Source organism: Hyla sarda, chromosome 1 (genome assembly GCF_029499605.1).
Source record: "Hyla sarda isolate aHylSar1 chromosome 1, aHylSar1.hap1, whole genome shotgun sequence".
NCBI classification, from domain to species: Eukaryota; Metazoa; Chordata; class Amphibia; order Anura; family Hylidae; genus Hyla; species Hyla sarda.
Window position 1 is genome coordinate 39,261,134 of NC_079189.1, and position 14,162 is coordinate 39,275,295.

At 41.0% G+C, this 14,162-nt stretch overlaps 1 protein-coding gene across 3 annotated transcripts; it reads left to right on the plus strand.

Moving 5' to 3' along the window:
• The first annotated feature begins 1,410 nt into the window (after positions 1–1,410).
• On the plus strand, positions 1,411–13,043 carry LOC130339856 (fatty acid-binding protein 1, liver-like). Of its 3 annotated transcripts, none has more exons than XM_056554117.1 (5): positions 1,411–1,574; positions 4,891–4,976; positions 7,483–7,661; positions 9,735–9,824; positions 12,935–13,043. In XM_056554117.1, the coding sequence occupies exons 2-5, from the start codon at positions 4,910–4,912 to the stop codon at positions 12,986–12,988; spliced, it is 390 nt and encodes a 129-aa protein (XP_056410092.1). In that variant the 5' UTR covers positions 1,411–1,574; positions 4,891–4,909; the 3' UTR covers positions 12,989–13,043. The 3 variants fall into 3 exon arrangements, with proteins under 3 accessions (XP_056410092.1, XP_056410093.1, XP_056410073.1); XM_056554118.1 differs by lacking the exon at positions 1,411–1,574 and adding an exon at positions 2,882–2,942; XM_056554098.1 differs by lacking the exons at positions 1,411–1,574; positions 4,891–4,976 and adding an exon at positions 3,494–4,394.
• The last annotated feature ends 1,119 nt before the right edge of the window (positions 13,044–14,162 follow it).

The following is a 14,162-nucleotide window of genomic DNA, read 5'->3' on the forward strand; positions in this document are numbered from 1 at the left end:
TTCTCTATACCCCTGATGTGCACAGTGTTACCCAGATAGGTCCGGTCTTTTCCACCCCGACAATCTTACATAAGTATCACATAGTATTTCCTATATATATATAGTATTGCACATAACTAAACATATCTTTATTATTTTATCACAATTTCAATTAGAATGATGTGGCTTATCCCCCTGCATACAACACATTGATTAGAACAACCTGACTGAGAATCATGGAGAGAGCGAACGTTGGCGTCGCTTCTCACCATGACAACAGTCATGTGATTCAGAATAGTTCAATATTATAGGTCACGTGATCGGGAGAGTCAGCTGACTTCCCTGCACGGACTCCATCGGAACTTTCTGCACCTGCGCAGTACAGATTCCCCCACGCTTACCGACGCCATTCCAAAATAGGACAGGTGAGCGTTCCTACTTCTCACTATTATCATATATGATTTATGTTTGCGTTGTTAACACATGAGTACAATTATGTATTAGGAAACATGTGATTGTACTATTTCTAATTATTTTCAAGCTTTTTTAACTGATTTTAATACACAAGAGAGCACTTTATTTATATTGTTCACTATTGTTTTTATATTTTTTATATTTATGATATGGTTCACTAAATACACACTATATGTAATTTTTTACTAATTAGCACTTTAATTATTATATTTTGATTGGATTGTTTCACATGGGTATATATTACCCCTTAATGTGTGTTTGTGTGAGCTTGAAAAAGGATCCTGTGTGATCTGAAACGTTGCTTCTGATATGGAGTGAATAAAACCTTTTGCACCTTGGATTTTTGTATGGAGTGCTGCACCATTTCTTTGATGGATTAACTATGGAGCTCTGATCAAGTTCCCTGGGAGCTGGCACCCCACTGTCTTTTCTTAGAAAGCTAAGTAGTGCTGCAAAAACCTTTATGGTTATATATATATATATATATATATATATATATATATATATATATATATCTCAATAGGGGGATTTATCAAAACCTGCCCAGAGGAAAAGTTGCTGAGTTGCCCATAGCAACCTCTGCAAAACGAAAGAAGCGATCTGATTGATTGCTATGGGTGTGCGTGTGTGTGTGTGTATGTGTGTATGATCAAGCATCACTTCCAAACTTCTAGAGATATTGGTACATGTTACCTATAGATCAAATAAAAGTATAGTATAGTTGAATTATGCCTAACCCACCCCCATTTGCTAGGGTCACGGTTTTTGTGTAAAGTCTTATGCAAGTCTATGGGACTTCCTTTACCTTACTCTATGAGCTCCACTCTGCATCTGCCAGTGAGTGTGTTGGTCCAGTTTGCAAGTCACACCCCTACAGAAAGCCTCTTTCCTCCCACAAGCCACGCCCCTTCAACTTAGGTCCTTTATTTGTTTCAGCTGAAGGCCAAAAACACCCTCTTCTATTTGTGACTCTTTTTTGTGCATCAGTCCGGCTTGCAAGTCACACCACCTCCCACAAGGCCACGTCCCCACAAGGCCAAGCCCCCTTCTATTTTCTACATATAATTTCTTCATCACAACTTAGCCCAACCTGAGGAAGGGATATGAGTATGAGACATGAGGTAGGGATATGAGGTTGGCATATGAAGTCAGGATATGAGGACAGGATGTGAGGACGAGATATGAGGACAGGATATGAGAATGTAATATATGTACAGGATGTGAGGACAGGATATGAGAGCAGGATATGAGGACGGGATGTGAGGACGGGATATAAGAATGTAATATGAGGGTGGGATATGAGGACGGGATGTGAGGACGGAATGTGAGAATGTAATATGAGGGTGGGATATGAGGATGGGATATGAGGACAGAGGTGAGAAAATTAGTAATTATGTTAATGTTATAAAATTTAAAAAAAAGTTTTATTCAAACAAATATTATTATCCTTATTATTATTATCACTATTATCATTATCATGGAGTTAATTATGCTTGTAGAAATATTTTCCTTCAGTACAATAGATCGCTAAAGTTATGTAAATCCGTCTACTTTCAACCTCTAAATTTGTATTTTTTTTTTCATGTTCTTTGGAGGAGATTTATCGAAACGTGTCCAGAGGAAAAGTGGCTGAGTTGCCCATAGCAACCAATCAGATCACTTCTTTCATATTTCAGAGGCCTTATCAAAAACAAAAGAAAAGATCTGATTGGTTGCTATGGGCAACTCGGCAACTTTTCCTTTGGACAGGTTTTAATAAATCTCCGCCTTAGTTGTTGTTTACCATTTTATAGCCTCTGATTCTAATATACAGTATACTCGCAGGAGTAAAAATTAACCATGCAACGTCATGCACTGCCGGTGTGTGGATCGACTGCTTCATCTGGATCAGACGGCACACAAAAAAGAAAAGACCTGCCGGACATTTAATTTAAAAAATGGGTGTGAATACTAGGCTCAGGGGTTGAGGGGGCATGATGCAGACTTGGGGGGGGGAGGGGGTTGGTTTAATATTAGGCTGAGGAGACAGGATTCAGGCTGAGGGGTGTGATTCAGATTCACTCCCCCCAAGAGCTTAGTATTCACATGTCTTTTTGAAATAATTCCCTATCTCAGGAATGGAAAGGTAGAGCAATAAAATAAAAACAGCATTGGAATCAGGGCACCAAAGGCTACAAAATTATACACACACACACACACACACACACACATATATATATATATATATATATATATATATATATATATATAGTTACATAGTTAGTATGGTTGAAAAAAGACATACGTCCATCAAGTCCAACCAGGGAATTGAAGTGAAGGGTGTAAGGGGATAAGGGAAAGGGATGTAGTTTTATAATTCTGCATAAGCATTAATGTTATTTTGTTCCAGGAATGTATCTAACCCTGTTTTAAAGCTGTTAATTGTTCCTGCTGTGACCAGTTCCTGAGGTAAACCGTTCCATAAATTCACAGTCCTCACGGTAAAGAAGGTGTGTCGCCCCTTTAGACTAAACCTTTTCTTCTCCAGACGGAGGGAGTGCCCCCTCGTCCTTTGGGGGGGTTTAACCTGGAACAGTTTTTCTCCATATTTTTTGTATGGGCCATTTATATACTTATATACGTTTATCATATCCCCCCTTAAATGTCTCTTCTCAAGACTAAACAATTGTAACTCCTTTAATCACTCCTCATAGCTAAGATGTTCCATGCCCCATATTAGTTTAGTTAAATATATATTTAGTGTGGCAAAAAAAAGGGTGCATGTCCCTGGGTAACCCTGGAGAAACCTGTGGCCTAATTAATGAGGTGGCAGAAAGGGGGAGTGTGTCCCTAGAAGACAGCAAGGTGGCTGTAGGGAAAGGCAGGGGTCTTGCTGAGGAACAAACAGCCCGATCTGTGAGAGGCCCCAAAAAGAATGATGTGGACGAGACACACAGCAAGAGGTTGCAAACGCTGTGTGTGAACAGTGAGTAGAAGGTTGCAGGAGGCATACGTTTAACTGGCCAGGAAAAGCCCACCAGTTGATAGTTAGGGCATGCTGGATTGTTTAGTTAGTGACTGGACAGTCTGGGGTATTGTTTTGTTCCCGTGTTATGTTTTTCTTTGTCCTGCAACCTGTCTTATAAAGCTGTTTGCCAGTTTATTGAAGTGGAAACGTGTCCTGTGGCGGTGTCAAGGACGATCCCAGAGCTATCCCCAGGGAGAAATCCTCACAATTGGTGGAGGATGCGGGCAGCATGTTGCTAAGAGCAACCAACGGTCGAGTTGCAGTAAAGTTGTTGCTAGGAGCAACCCACCCTGCATGTTGCAAGTTAGACAAGCCCAGCTGTGGAGTACAAGAGCTGGACTGAGCCTGTGGTGAAAGCTTTGCTAGGGGCAATGGATCGCGTCAAGCAAGTGAGCACTCTCTCAGCTAAGGAGACAGGTGGACGGGCCACCTGCGCAACAGGTGTTTGTTTTGAAAAAAGGGTCGACATTGAAATGTCGCTGCTAGGAGCAACCAACGTGGACAGCAACCGGTTGTCGCCAAGATGAATGTGAGGACCCGTAAGTTACTGGTGGGTGGAAACCCACTGTTTTGGATCTGGACTATCACCAGGCTGTATACAGAGTCATGCCGGACATAATACCATTTGTGAAGACCCAACCAGAGCCTGGTAAGACTGTTCTAATTGACTTTGAAACCTGTTATGGGACAGTAAGCCATAAGCTGGAGGTGTGTGCCGAGTTTGAGATAGAGATTATTTTGGGAGGAGACTTCCCATATTTTTGGCAGTTGTGGAATGAGGAGAGTGGGCCAGAGAAACCGTACAGAAAGGTTCCTGAGCTAATGATGACTGGTGTGTCACTACTTGACTGTGTGAACTGTCCTGTACATTTTGAACCTATGCAGTTCTCACTTTCTCCTGATGGGAGATTGCACTATGTGAGCAAGAAGAAAGGTAAGATACACAGCTTTTTAAAGCTCTAAAATGTTTTTTAAGGGTTGGAGGGGAGTAATAAGTAGTTAGGGAACAGAGCCTGAGTTATTTTACAAAAGTTTATTTGGTGACAGGTAATTTTTAACAAGCTCATATAGTTGTTGTGGTTTGATGTATCGAGAAGTGAAAAAACGCTGATAATAGATATATAAATGGCCACACTATGTACCACACCGCACAATGATGTCTTGTAAGACTCTGGCCTTTACCTCTATCTCCTTATAAAGCCAGAAGATTTTTTTACCTCCTTATAGGGTTGGCTTTGTAGTGCTTCTTATCACTAGTAGCTATTACATTGTGGTCAGCATCGCCATTGCTCTGCATGACAAAAGTTAATGTTTGAACGGAGTTATATAGGCGGCGATGACATCACTCTGATAAATAAATACATTTAAGCTCCAGGTCTGCTCCAGCTCTCCTGCATTCTATCTCTCTCTCTCTTACACTTGCTTTATAGCTAAGGAGCTTTCCCCAGAATGTCTTTCGCTGGAACCTATGAGCTGCAGTCCCATGAAAATTTTGAGGCTTTCATGAAAGAGATTGGTAAGTGACAATGACATTGAATGAAATGGAGAAGGAGAATGGAATTTAGCGGTGGAGAGGTTGGTCAATAAGGGTACGTTCACATATTTCTGCTGCGTATTTGCTGGTGCAGATTTTGCTGCCCATTGACTTCAATGGGAAGCACAATCTGCTGATGCAAATCTGCAGCAGAAAATACGCAGGTGTGAACGCACCTGAGGGTACGTTCCCACCTGGCATATACGCAGCTTATTTCATGCTGCACAAAATCTGCAGCAGTGGGAAATACGCCTCGTATCCCTCGCTCACCATACACACAAGGCTTTCCGGCAGCAGCCCTATGTGTGTAGTGAGTTTTGGAGGCAGAGCCGTGCAACACACTCACGCCGGCACACAGCCTCGCCTCCAAAACTCACTACATACATAGGGCTGCCACCGGAAAGCCTTGTGTGTATGGTGAGCGAGGAATATGCAGCATATTTCCCGCTGCTGCTGCAGATTTTATGCAGCGTACACTGCATATACGACAAGTGGGAACGTACCCTAAGGGTATATTCACACGAGCGGACCCACAGCGTATTTTACCCTTCAGATCCGCTGCATGGTGGCTTTACATGTGCTTGTTCGGAGCGGCAATACGCCGCTACAAGCAGACACACTGCGATGTGCGAATTGTCGCGCTTACGCAGTGTACTCGCACACATCGTGGCCACTCCCCCTGCTCCATGAGCTAGGCCGAGAGCTGCCACGATATGCGAGTATACTGCGGGTATTGCCGCTCCAAGCAGGCACATGTAAAGCCACCATGCAGGGGTCCTTCAGCGGTGAATCTGCAGCGTAAAATAAGCTGTGGGTCCGCTTGTGTGAACGTAACCTTAGGGTGTGTTCACACGTGCGTATTTTCTGCTGCAGATTTGCTTTAGCAGATTTCGCTTCCCATTGAAGTCAATAGGCAGCAAAATCTGCAGCAGCAAATACTCACAATGTGAACGCACCCTAAGGGAGTATTAAAGCTTAGGCAGCCAGGAGCAGAGCTTCCTTTACCCAAGATCCTCAGTAGCCGAGTGCACATTCAGTGATATCACTAGCCTTAGACCAGGATGCAGGGTGCAAAAGGCAAGTAAATCATTTCTCTGATTTAATGGCCAATTATAAAATTATATATCTAATTATAATAGTTATTTTGTGTCCTAAAATTGTATAAAAGTCATAAATAATACCTCTGGATTGATGTATATTGCTGGAATATTAGTAGCATTCGCAACAGTAACATACTGTTCCCCTATATGTTCCTGAACCGGCAGCTCTCCAGCTGTTGCCAAACTACAACTCCCATCATACCCTGACAGGACACGATGGACATTGTAGTTTGGCAAAAGCTGGAAAGAAAGCCGCAGATTGGGAAACATTGGTTTACCTGGTAAGTATATCTGCAAGAGCTGTTTTATTTGGGTAACCCATTAGATAGATAGATAGACTTAAAGGGGTACTCCGGTAGAAAACATGTTCTTTTTAAATCAACTGATGCCGGAAAGTTAAACTGATTTGAAAATTACTTCTGTTAAAAAAATCTTTACCCCTCCAGGACATTTAAGCAGCTGTATGCTACAGAGGAAATTCTTTTCTTTTTGAATTTCTTTTTTGTCTTGTCCACAGTGCTCTCTGCTGACACCTCTGTGTGTATTAGGTACTGTCCAGAGCAGCATAGGTTTGCTATGGGGATTTTCTCCTGCTCTGGACAGTTCATGATACGGGCATCAGCAGAGAGCACTGTGGACAAGACAAAAAAGAAATTCAAAAAGAAAAGAATTTCCTCTGTAGCATACACCTACTAAAAAGTACTGGAAGGGTGAAGATTTTTTTATCGAAGTAATTTACAAATCTGTAACTTTCTGGCACAAGTTGATTTAAAAAAATAAATAAATTAATGTTTTCCACCGGAGTTCCCCTTTAAAGACCATCTGATTGGGATAGTGAAGAAGTTAAAACCAGACTGGTTCCTCCTCATACTCATGATGATCTGTATAGAGCTCCACTGTCATCCCACCATATATGTTGTCTGAGGGCTTCAGTGAGTATATGATTATCTTACTTGAATGACCCTCTATAAAGTACAGATACCCTAAAAGTTACCTTGTGAGTCTATGGCACTGTGTTTCCCAACCAGGGCACCTTGAGCTGTTGCAAAACTACAACTCCCAGCATGCCCGGACAGCCAAAGGCTGTCCGGGCATGCTGGGAGTTGTAGTTTTGAACCAGTGGGAGGCGCCCCGGTTGGGAAACACTGGTCTATGGAGACTCTTTCAGACCTCCTAACACATACGGCACCAACCATATTTCTTCTATTTTGGAAAGTAAGGATACTTAGTTGGAGTTTCCATGAATCCCTATGTATGCCTACAATATGTTCTCTCTTGGGCTCAGCAAGAACATGGTAAAGGTTCTGTCACCTCTGGAGAGTCCAGAAATTCCTTGAAGGTTTCCTGGGACCTTGTGGAGCCTTTGGATTGATTTTTAATGTTCTTAGTTCCAGGTATTACGGATGATTTAATTCAGATTGGAAAAGATATGAAGAGTGTAACTCAGATCGAGCAGAATGGAAATCACTTTGTGGTGACGGTGACTACGGGCACCAAGGTCCTGCGTAATGAATTCAACATCGGGGAAGAGACAGAATTTAATACACTTACTGGAGAGAAAATCATGGTAAGGAGATCATTGCCTTGAAGGAGGATTTGGTCTTCCGGTGTGAGGTAGAATTAACCCTGCACTTTAGTCTTTTTTCGGGCGGCCAAAGGGAGGAGGGGGGGGGGGGGGGGCGGGTTGCGCGGCGGGGTTCAAGGGAGCGGGATGTGCGGCAGCTGCGACCATCGCCGTAACACACTGGGCAAGCTGGGAGTTGTAGTGGTGAAACAGCTGGAGGTACCCTGTATAGGTGAACTAAGGGCGGAAGTCGGCCCCAGCAGGCATCAGTGACGTCGCGCCTGCTGGGGAAGTCTGCCTGGTAAGTGAGCACACTACCAGGCAGACAAAAGGCATTTTTTTAATATAGTAAATAATTTAAAGGCAGGGAGGGGGTTAGGGATAGATGGGCAATAGGCAGGGACAGAAAAAAAAAAGGATGGTGGGAGCTACTCTTTAAACTCTACTATAATGAACTCTACCATATTTTAGTTGACATATAATGTAAGTAACTGTTTAGCAAATTTTATCAAAATATCTCCAGCCATTTTGAAGTTATGCTGGAACATACACACAAATAAACATACATACACACATACACACATACATACATACATACATACACACAAACATACACACAAACATACATACATACACACATACATACATACATACATACACACAAACATACATACATACACACATACATACATAAACACACATACATACATACATACACACAAACATACATAAACACATACACACATACATGCATACATACATACACACAAACATACATACATACATACACACAAACATACATAAACACATACACACATACATGCATACATACATACATACATACACACAAACATACATACATACACACATACATACACACATACATACATACACATACATACACACATACATACATACAGACATACACACATACACACATACATACATACATACATACACACAAACATACATAAACACATACACACATACATGCATACATACATACATACATACACACACACAAACATACATACATACACACATACATACACACATACATACATACACACATACATACACACATACATACACACATACATACACACATACATACATACACACATACACACATACATACATACACACATACATACACACATACATACATACACACATACACACATACATACATACATACATACACACAAACATACATACATACATACATGCTGAGTTTTATACATATATAGATTGTATGTAAGTCATCACTTGGTCACTTCTTTTGTATCTAATAATTAATTTATAGCTGTCCCGTAAAATATCCAAAAGGGGTTACGCCAAAATCCCAAATCCTGTGCTCCCCATTCCCTCTGAGTTAGTTCGGCTACATGGTAAAGTGTTCACTTTATGTAATAGTAGAAACAGAGTCCCAGCTCTCTCCCTCAAAGCCCAAAGTGCCCGGACTGGAGTGGGCTACGCCTGATGTATGTAGTTAGAAGAAATGGAATGACCAGCGCAGACAGATCGGATCAGAGCAGTTTATTGTAAAATGTATCTCAGTACAAGGACATAGTGGACACAGGTGACACGTTTCAGCCCAACTAATGGGCCTTAGTCATATTAGGTATGACTAAGGCCCATTTGGTGGGCCAAAACGCGGCACCTGTGTCCACTATGTCCTTGTACTGAGATACATTTTACAATAAACTGCTCTGATCCGATCTATCAGCGCTGGACATTCCATTTCTTCTAAGTGTTCACTCTATATCACCAATATGATCATATAAGCCAGGTTTGCCCAGAGTTTTTCATTTCCTGTACTTTCCTGTAAAGAACCCCAAAGGTCATATTTTAAAGGGTTTGTCCAGAATAGCGAAAAAAAAAGTGGCAGCTTTTTCCTAGAAACTGCCCCGCACCCATGCTTGGATTGTGTCTGGTATTGCATCTGAGTGAGCTGTAATACCACACGTGACAGATGTGGCGCTGTGAAGTACCATTTCTTTTCGGGTCACGTTGTCCCTATATGAGTCTTATCTGATGGGTGTGACTTCTGGCTGACACTTTTGTTTCTTCTAGAGCACGGTTAATATTGTGGACGGCAAGCTGGTTGGGAAACTGAAGTCCGTCACTTCCGTCACAGAACTTTCAGGGGATCTCCTAATCAATGTAAGGTTTTTTTTTATCTACAGATCAAAGATGAATAATGTTGTAATGGAATATTTATACAAAATGCGTAAATCACATGTATGACAGAGGTGCTAAACTACCGCCAGTGTCAGCATCAGTGCTCCACTGCTCCTCCGGTCTTATATTCCAGCCATAGCAGTAGGTCCGGACCCCGGACCAGAGGAGCAGTGGAGCACTGTAGCAGGTGGGTAGTATGGCCACTTGGGGCAGTATATCTGTGGGGGCTGCCTACCTACTACTATAAATGGGGGCTTAGAGGAGGGGGCCTACAACTATATGGGGTACAGAAGAGGCCTATAACAATATATATTGCAGTACAGAGGTCTACAACTATATATAGGGGCAGAATGGGGGCCAACAAATATCTATGAGGAAGTATAGGAGCCTACAACTATATATGGGGGCAGTATAGGAGCCTACAACTATGTATGGGGGCAGTATAGGGGCCTACAATTATATATAGAGGCAGTATGGAGGCCTACACACACACACACAAATATATATATATATATATATATATTAAAGTATATTATAGCAGTATATCTGTGGGGGCTGCCTACCTACTACTATAAATGGGGGCTTAGAGGAGGGGGCCTACAACTATATGGGGGTAGAGAAGAGGCCTATAACAATATATATCGCAGTATAGGGGCCTACAACTATATAAAGGGGCAGAATGGGGGCCAGCAAATATCTATGAGGAAGTATAGGAGCCTACAACTATATATGGGGGCAGTATAGGGGCCTACAATTATATTTAGAGGCCTACACACACACACATATAAATATTATAGCAGTATTATAGTAGTTATATTCTTGTATAAAGGAGCAGTATTATAGTAATTATATTCTTGTATATAGGGGGTAGTATTATAGTAGTTATATTCTTGTACATAGAAGCAGTATAATAGTAGTTATATTCTTGTATATAGGAGCAGTATTATAGTAGCTCTTTTCTTGTACATAGGGACACTATTATAGTAGTTATATTCTTGTACATAGAAGCAGTATTATAGTAGTTATATTCTTGTATATAGGAGCACTATTATAGTGGTTATATTCCTGTACATAGAAGCAGTATTATAGTAGTTATATTATTTTACATAGGAGCAGTATTATAGTAGTTATTTTCTTGTACATACGGGGCAGTATTATAGTAGTTTTATTCTTGTACATAGGGGCAGTATTATAGACCACAGACCACTTCTAGTTCCTATGCTTCCTGGCTGATGTTTTGGTCACTTTTGAATGCTGGCGGTGCTTTCACTCTAGTGGTAGCATGAGACGGAGTCCACAACTGACACAAGTGGCTCAGGGAGTGCAGCTCATCCAGGATGGCAAATCAATGCTATCTGTGGCAAGAATGTTTGCTGTGTCTGTCAGTGTAGTGTCCTGAGCATGGAGGTGCTACCAGAAGACAGGCCAGTACATCAGGAGATGTGGAGGAGGTCGTAGGAGGGCAACAACCCCCCAGCAGCAGGACTGTTACCTCCGCCTTAGTGCAAGGAGGAGCACTGCCAGAGCCCTTCAAAATGACCTCCAGCAGGCCACAAATGTGCATGTGTCCACTCAAATGGTCAGAAACAGACTCCATGAGGGTGGTATGAGGGCCCAACATCCACAAGTGGGGGTTGTGCTTACAGCCCAACACCGTGCAGGACGTTTGGCATTTGCCAGACAACACCAAGATTGGCAAATTTGCCACTGGCGCCCTATGCTCTTCACAGATGAAAGCAGGTACACACTGAGCACATGTATCAGAGTCTGGAGACGCCATGAAGAATGTTCTGCTGCCTGCAACATCCTCCAGCTTCACTGGTTTGGTGGTGGGTCAGTAATGGTGTGTGGTGGCATTTTCTTGCCAGAGGTAGCCTGACTGCCATTAGGTACTGAGATGAGATCCTCAGACCCCTTGTAAGATCATATGCTGGTGCGGTTGGCCCTGAGTTCCTCCTAATACAAGCCAATGCTAGACCTCATGTGGCTGGAGTGTGTCAGCAGTTCCTGCAATAGGAAGGCATGGATGCTATGGACTGGCCCGCCCATTCCCCAGACCTGAATCCTATTGTGCACATCTGGGACATCATGTCTCGCTCCATCCACCAACGCCACGTTGCACCACAGACTGTCCAGGAGTTGGCGGATGTTTTAATCCAGGTCTGGGAGGACATCCCTCAGGAGTAGTGTTGCTCGCGAATATTCGCAATTCGAATTTTATTCGCGAATATCGCATATTCGCGAATTCGCGAATATTCGCGAATATAGCTCTATATATTCGTAATTACGAATATTCGGGTTTTTTTTGTTTGTTTTTTCACAGTACACATCACTGTGATCATCCCTCTCTGCTTCCAGCTTATGTGGTGTAAGAAGGCTCTAATACTACTGTGTGAGACTGGTGTGCGAATTTTCGCATATGCGAAAATAAAACGAGAATATTACAAATATGCGAATATTCGCGAATATGACGAATATTCGTCCATATATTCGCGAATTCGAATATGGCCTATGCCGCTCAACACTACTCAGGAGACCATCCACCACCTCATCAGGAGCATGCCCAGGCGTTGTAGGGTGGTCATACGGGCACGTGGAGGCCACACACACTACTGAGCCTCATTTTGACTTGTTTTAAGGACATTACATAAAGTTGGATCAGCCTGTAGTGTGGTTTTCCACTTTAATTTTGAGTGTGACTCCATATCCGGACCTCCATGGGTTGATAAATTTGGTTTCCATTGATAATTTTTGTGTGATTTTGTTGTCAGCACATTCAACTATGTAAAGACGAAAGTATTTCATATGATTCATTCATTCAGATCTAGGATTTGTTATCTTAATGTTCCCTTTGTTTTTTTGAGCAGTGTACATTCTTTGAACTCAATGGGAGTTGTAGTATTGGAACAGTTGGAGGTCCTCAGTTTTGAGACCACTGTTCTAAACTCTGTTTGAGAGAATTTGGGTGATAGACGGGCAGCTCTTCAGCAATTAATGGACTTCATTGAATTTCATGATATAGTATGTGCAGACACCTATATATCACATGCCTACATTTCTAATATTTACCATCTCTCCCTTTTACCTCTCAGGTCATGACTGTGAAAGACATTGTCTACAAGGCAGTAAGCAAGAAGGTCGCATAGATGAGAAACCTGTTATTACTTTTACTATGTAAAATAAACTCCTATAATATGAAAAAAATGACTCTATACTTTATAATATCACATGCAGAAATTGCCATTGCTATTTCTAGTAGTAATGCTTCAAATACATATAAATAAAGTACAAAAAAAGTCCATATTTTTGCTTATAGGATATAGCATTATAGTAGTTATATTCTTTTACATAGGAGGCAGTATTATAGTAGTTATATTCTTGTATATACAGGGCAGTAATATAGTAGTTTTATTTTCATACATAGGAGGCAGTATTATAGTAGTTATATTCTTATGCATAGGGAGCAGTATTATAGTAGTTATATTCTTGTACATAGGAGATAGTATTATAGAAGTTATATTTTTGTATATACAGGGGAGTATTATAGTAGTTTTATTTTCATACTTAGGAGGCAGTATTATAGTAGTTATTTTCTTGTACATAGGAAGCAGTATTATAGTAGTTATATTCTTATGCATAGGGAGCAGTATTATAGTGGTTATATTCTTGTACATAGGAGATAGTATTATAGAAGTTATATTTTTGTATATACAGGGGAGTATTATAGTAGTTTTATTTTCATACTTAGGAGGTAGTATTATAGTAGTTATATTCTTGTACTTAGGAAGCAGTATTATAGTAGTTATATTCTTGTACATAGGAGTAGTATTATAGTAGTTATATTCTTGTATATAGGAGGCAGTATTATAGTAGTTATATTCTTGTACATAGGAGCAGTATTATAGTGGTTATATTCTTGTACATAGGAGCAGTATTATAGTAGTTATATTCTTGTATATAGGAGGCAGTATTATAGTAGTTATATTCTTGTACATAGGAGCAGTATTATTGTAGTTATATTATTGTACATAGGAGGCAGTATTATAGTAGTTATATTCCTGTACATAAGCAGGTGTATTATAGTACAAGACTAACTTGACTAACTCTACACAAGACCTAAAAACGAAGACACAAAAATGAAAATGATCTGTTAATGTCTTTAGCTGAAACACCCCCATTGGGCTCGGTTCATGTAAAGTATTTTTATCAATAATTTTTGTCAAAACCGTGAGTGGGTCCAACAACACAGAAAAATTTTCACATTTTTACATTATAGCTTTCCTCGGTGTCCGTCCTACTAAAAATGCTGACCAAGCCTAA

Coding starts and splice junctions, on each gene's coding strand:
- LOC130339856 (XM_056554098.1), top strand. CDS start 4,067: ATGCCGGACATAATACCATTTGTGAAGACCCAACCAGAGCCTGGTAAG. Junction 7,662..9,734: donor TTACTGGAGAGAAAATCATG/GTAAGGAGATCA, acceptor TGTTTCTTCTAG/AGCACGGTTAATATTGTGGA. Junction 9,825..12,934: donor CAGGGGATCTCCTAATCAAT/GTAAGGTTTTTT, acceptor TTTACCTCTCAG/GTCATGACTGTGAAAGACAT.